Raw genomic sequence first — 6,000 nt, 5'->3', positions numbered from 1 at the left:
TCTGAATGCCATAGAGAACTCCCTTCATGTTCTCACACAAACACCACACCATGAAGCAACCTGTTTTTTTTTTTTTGTTTTGTTTTTGTTTTTTTATAGGCAGAGCAGGATCAGGAATCAAGGCCCCAGCTTTCAGTTCCTTTCTGTAGACAACAAATCACTCCCCAGAAAGCAATTAACAGGCAGGTGCATTACTGAAGCTGTCTAGAGACCTAGTTGAAAAACACTGAGTTTATCATTTTGTTCTTGACTGCCTTATATTCAGCCAGATGAATGCTTGCAATCCTTAATGCCAATAAATAAATAAATAGTGTTTGTAATATTACACTGAGTTTTGACAAAAAGAAAAATATGAAGGATTATACTGTACTACATTTTCATGAATGCAATGGAAAAATGAAGTGATAACAAGAGCTACAGGATGAACAACTTTTCCGGTCTCTTCACAGCACTAATTGGCAGAAAAATGAAAATACTCCTTCCTTTTAAAGCACTGAACTGTTGTAGGAATTGTATCTAAGTAATACCATTAATCTGCACTCTGCACACCACAAAACCCACAACCGGTATGAAACTAATTCTGTTCCATTCCTTACTTTCAAAGCCTAGCTTCATAATAAATGGCTTGGAGAGCGTGTTCCAAGGTCTGCACGTGAATGATGCAAAGAACAAAAAATTCTGGAGTCAGCACGGAGAATGAAGTGTTTTGAGCACTGCACACAAAGCCCACAGCCATAAAACCTTACATTTGTGTAAGAATTTAAGACTCAAAGTTCTCTGGTTCTAATGAACTGGTCTGAAAGCACCTACAGCAGTCAGCCCATCGAACACATACCAGGAGTTGATAATGGAGTGGCATTCCTTTTCATTCTCTTCTCAGGCAAGGGTAGCAGTCTGCATTAGCTGCAAAGAAATAGTCATGTTTTTGCACTGACAGTCTCAGAAGACAGTAGCACCTTGGGAGATCTCACAGCTCATTACAACCACTTTCATTTGCTTTACTTTGCACAAATTTTCATGATGAAAAAAAAAACCAGACATCAACAACAACTTTTTGTTCACAGTGACTTTACAACTTCATTTCTTACACAACACTTTAAAAATCAATCTTCCACCTCCCCCCTTTTTCACTCCCAAGCAATCACAGGAAGGATTTCATCTTTAAAGAACAATTTTAATGATGTCAGACAAAAAACTAAAAGGGAACAACCTCAGGTTATGAAAATTTCAATATTTTTATCTTAATCTTCTGTTATTTAAATCTCACAAGAAGTTTTCATGATTGATAACAAAACCCTAAGAATTAAAGAGATGATTCAATCTGCTGTAGAATGTCAGCTTTTCTGACATCAACTGTATATCTTTGCAAATAACAGGCACTTACAAAGATTATCAGTTTACTGGAACAAAACAGAAGGCACGAATTAATGAATACAAGAGTTCAAATTCTCTAACTTAAAACCCTCTACTTCCAAGGTTCCAGCTTATGAAAAAGAATTGTTCCATGTCAGAAAAAAAACACAATTTCACAACTACATTCTGCAGATAAGTTAACTAGAGACTATGGTCCAACCAAAACAACCTAAATTTCACGTAAGTCCTAGTATTTGTCAACTTAATTAGAGTCTTTAGAGAGCAGAAGGGAAGCAGTCAATCAGCTTTACAGAAGGGACAGAAACACAATACGAGGTCTCTCTCCACAGTCTGCATTGCTGCTATACGGATCAGCTTGCACGAGTGCTCTCTTCCACAGTTGTTCTCACTGCTCCCATAACAAACCAATTTGCATGGAGATAAAAAAAAAAAAAAAAGGAGGCCCACTCAATGCTGGCTGTCAGCGTAGACTAAAATGATTCTGATACTAAACAGATAATTGGAAAAAAAAAAAAAAAAAAAAAAGAGTTGCAAGTATCTAGTCCATTGGCAGCACTGACTTGCCAGGCCACATGAGCAAGCAGCAGGCTTGTATGACTGTAACAGCCCTTTTGTAGGCTTCTCTCCAGTTGCAAAAGACAGTAAAAAGAAAATCATAAAAGGGTTTCTGTAATGCGAACAGCCTACAGGAGCACATTTTTAGTAGACTTTGATGCTACAGTTATCTTCTAGCTGAGCTCAGTTTCACAGTCCAAGGCAAACTGTGAAGTTACAACTTTCCTTTTTCAAGAGAATTTGTGTATTTAACTCTGACCAGCTTAAAAAAAGAGTCTTTGAAGAATTTAAAAAGCTGCCTCAGCTAGACAATGTACTGATTAACATTGACTTCAAAAAGGGGAACTGTGTTTGAAGGAAACGGGAAGCAAAGTAGGGGGAACGTAAGGAACTACTCAAATCATTATAGATGGCTCAGCCACGTGTCTCTAACAAACAGGGGGGGTGCATCAATTTCATACTGTGTGGTTGCATTAATAATAGGTTTATCTACAAATTCTATCTCACACAGCTGGATGCTGCATGGAGAATGCTCCAGCTCCAACACTGTTATGTTGTTTGGCACCGATGAAACAAGTATATTCCTTGGAACAAAAAGGGTCAACTGAGGGCCACGGGCTGGCCAGTAGCGACCGAGATTAAAGCCGTTGATCCAAATTTGCCCCTGTTCAAAGAGAAAGAAAACATGATGAAGTTTTAATAGTTTGACAATGATCAAATGACTACACTTTTTAAAACATAACATGCTTTGCATTGTAAGTGAGTTTTCTTGATCTGTCAGTTTGATAGGACACCAGGATAGAAAATCTATTCAAGAAAATGCTAGAAATAACCAAAAGAATCTAAATTCCCTGATGCTTTGCTGCTGTTTTAAAATGAAGTGGTCAGATACTGTGGTCTTTCCAGATATGACAGTCCTTAGTTGCAGATTTCTAACAACGAATTTTATAACCAGCCTCAGACCAAAGCAAGCCCTGAAAACTTCATTTGTTTGAAGCTGATTGCTGAAGAGAGAGAAAACTTGCAAAAAAATAAATCAGATTCTAATTCTTCTGTTGTCGTCCGCAAAACATAATACTACATCATCTTTGTACTCCTTTCCTTTGCATGATTTTACAAAATAAGATGTACAGCTTGCCCCAGCATGTTAAATTGCAATGTTTATTATACTTCTAATAGTTTAGCTAACTAAGGAAATTATAAAATTACAGTACAAAGGTACTGTATTTTACACTGGTTGAAACAAAATTTTTTAGGTTTTGCTAGCATTAATGTAAATTCAATGACATTGTGGTTAATTCAGCATACAAACTCTTCAAATTACTTTTTATAATAGAAGTGACCCCTAACAGTTTAAAATACTGTTCTAACATCATAAACATCCCAAACAAAAAAAAGGAAAACAAGAAAATAATGTAAAAATGAAAACAGTCTTTTATGCACCAGAAAGTGCACACACTGCAGTGAAACAAACACAGGTTTTTCCAGACGTTTTGAAACTGAAGAGATGCTAAATGTTCAGCAAAACTGCAAATGGATTCTGGAGGTGAATTGCACTGTTCATTAGAAAAGATATAAGCTGATCTGGACAAACCATCTGCTTTTATTCTTAAGTGTCCTTTTCATCATGTGTCAGACAATTCACAAAGGGTTCAGCAGCCAAGGAAGAGGATGGGAACAGATAATTTAATCTGTGTTTTCCTTTTTGCTTTAGACTGTAGAAATCTGAATGCAGATTTCTGAAATGCAGTCATGGCACTGATGTACATTGATAAAAACTACAAAATAACCTGAATCTAGGATTGCTAAAATTCAGATAATAAAAAATTACAGAAGCACTAATGTAGAATACTGAATCTTACTGTTCCAGGTGTTTTGGAGGCACTGTTCTTCTGCTTTCTTTTTTCTATTTACTAAAACAGCTTTTATGGAACTTGCAAGATACATTTTCATGGAGCTGGTATATTTGTCAATGCTGACAAATTATTTTATCTCTGTATCCATTACCACATGCCAAGAGGTTAATAAATTTTGACCTCAAACTTTTTTCCATATTTAAATCAAGTTTATCTTCGTTCATTGCTTGCTTTTGAGGTATTTTAATCTTGTCCTTTAGGATAAGGGAAGCTTTTTAAATCAAGCTTATTACTTTACTTCTACACTAGTTTCATGGTAAAATGTGACGTTAACACAAGCTACGCACCCAACGCAAAAAATGAATTTGCAAATGCACTTACTACACAGTAGTCTAACTAATAGACAGGGTGACTGTAACCCTCTTTTGGAAGGAGGAGTTTAGCATAGGAATCAGCTGCATTGGAGTTCTATGCAGCAGGTGTGCTCATACAGGTCTTGGTTTCTGATCTTAATCTTGTTTTTCCAGTAAAACCACGAACTTCGTTTCTCATTTCCAAAGTGACATTTAAAACAAGAACAGCACAGGCAAGGAGTGGCTGTCTATCTTCAGAAACAAGATTTCCTCTATCAGGGTCACCAATCACAACCCATGATACCACAGAAATGAAGAACAGTCATGACTGCAAATCCTCTTTTTTATTCAGATAAAAAAACTAATAATCATCTGACAAATCTAACCATATATCCAGTAACATGCCCCATTAGGAACACCATGCTTCCTGAAGTGAGAATTGAGGAAGTTTTGTTAAGAGAAAGGTTTTAAAAAACACCAAAGGCGAGTGAGCAACAACACAGGTCGTGACTGTTAATGCTGCATCCTTCTGGGTTACCCAGCATGTCATATTCCTTGTCTTAATATGCAAAGGTAACATACTACTAAGAACTGCATGTTTTCTTAACAAGCACTGTTTGTGTGGATTTTGAAGTACAAACACCTGTTTTTTTTTTATCCTATTAAGTGTTCCTCTCCATACCTTGCCATCAGCAATTTATGCAATGCCACTCAAGGAATTAAGACCTCCAGCAGGACTTGAGTGGAATTTAATCTCTTACAGCCTTAAGCCTTAATAGGCATTTGCTCATTGTAGAGTTATCTGCAAGTCCCCAAGATTCTGTCTTTCTTCTCCCCAAACTCAACCTTTCACCTCAATCTTATTACTCCTGGGTACCTTACTCAAAATTTTAGTCTAATCCATACAAAGCTTGAAGGATCCATCCAATAACCATATTTACATTTTGTCTGGCATCTCTTCTCTTTGACCTCTTCAGAGGGTATACCAACCACACAAAGCAGAAGTTTATGTTCAATAGATCAGATGAAAAGATTCCCACTAACACCTAAGAATTCCTGGACACATTTGCCTTTTCAAAGATAGGAAGATGGCTTGTGATTCTGTGATTACGTCACAGAATTTACTACAAAAGTTCCAGATTCCAGCTCCTGTGCAAATAACTACTTCTATTTTCTTCTGTGATTGTGCAAGATATGTACATGTACAGAAACAGGGACTGTGAGACTTCCTCATCCAAGCTCAGTGCAGGCAGCACAAAAAGCCTGCAATGAATCAGTCTTCTGCATACTGGAAAGTTTGTTAACCACTAAAATGCTGTACAGAGATCACCAGCAACTTCTCCTACTCTCCTTTAATAGCTATAAGTATGCTATACTACAAGCTATATGCTATACTATATGCTATATAGTATGCTATATAGCATACTATATGCTATACTACTAGCAATACTATAAGCTATAACATGAATGGTCTTCACCCATTTTGCATGCTGTCTCAAACATGGCACCCTGAAAACATACTCTTTTCTGTTCTAGCTATACTATATAGCTATATATAGTATATATAGTATAGCTAGCTATACTCCAACCCTGTCAGAAGTTCCTATTAATGGACACCTGCTCACAAGCTTCTTGTGGCATTGCTTTCTGACCCTTTCAGTCCAGCCACAGGTAAGCACCAGAAGACAGTGTTACTGCCTGTCTGAGTCCATACTGACAGACACTCTACCAGCAGTGCCCAATTCTCTCTACACTATGTTACTATGTACCTTTTGAGTATGTTTCCCTCCTCTTAGTGGTTTACTTACAGATTCACTCGAACCAAGGAATCCACTTCCTAGTCATTCAAATATATTTGACAT

The 6,000-nt window shown here is 37.0% G+C and overlaps 1 protein-coding gene across 1 annotated transcript in view; it reads right to left on the bottom strand.

Moving 5' to 3' along the window:
* Positions 1 to 1,153: 1,153 nt before the first annotated feature.
* GLB1 (galactosidase beta 1) overlaps positions 1,154 to 6,000 on the bottom strand; it is a 43,903-nt gene continuing 39,056 nt past the window's right edge. Inside the window, exon 16 of the mRNA XM_042816580.1 lies at positions 1,154 to 2,593. Within this exon, the coding sequence (XP_042672514.1) occupies positions 2,333 to 2,593 (261 nt within the window). The 3' untranslated portion in view covers positions 1,154 to 2,332. The remainder of the gene's footprint in view (positions 2,594 to 6,000) is intronic.

The sequence above is a fragment of the Centrocercus urophasianus genome, unplaced genomic scaffold (genome assembly GCF_019232065.1).
Source record: "Centrocercus urophasianus isolate 14NV4802_14NV808 unplaced genomic scaffold, USGS_Curo_1.0 seq_16, whole genome shotgun sequence".
Classification (NCBI taxonomy): domain Eukaryota; kingdom Metazoa; phylum Chordata; class Aves; order Galliformes; family Phasianidae; genus Centrocercus; species Centrocercus urophasianus.
This window is presented reverse-complemented; position numbering and strand designations above follow the sequence as displayed.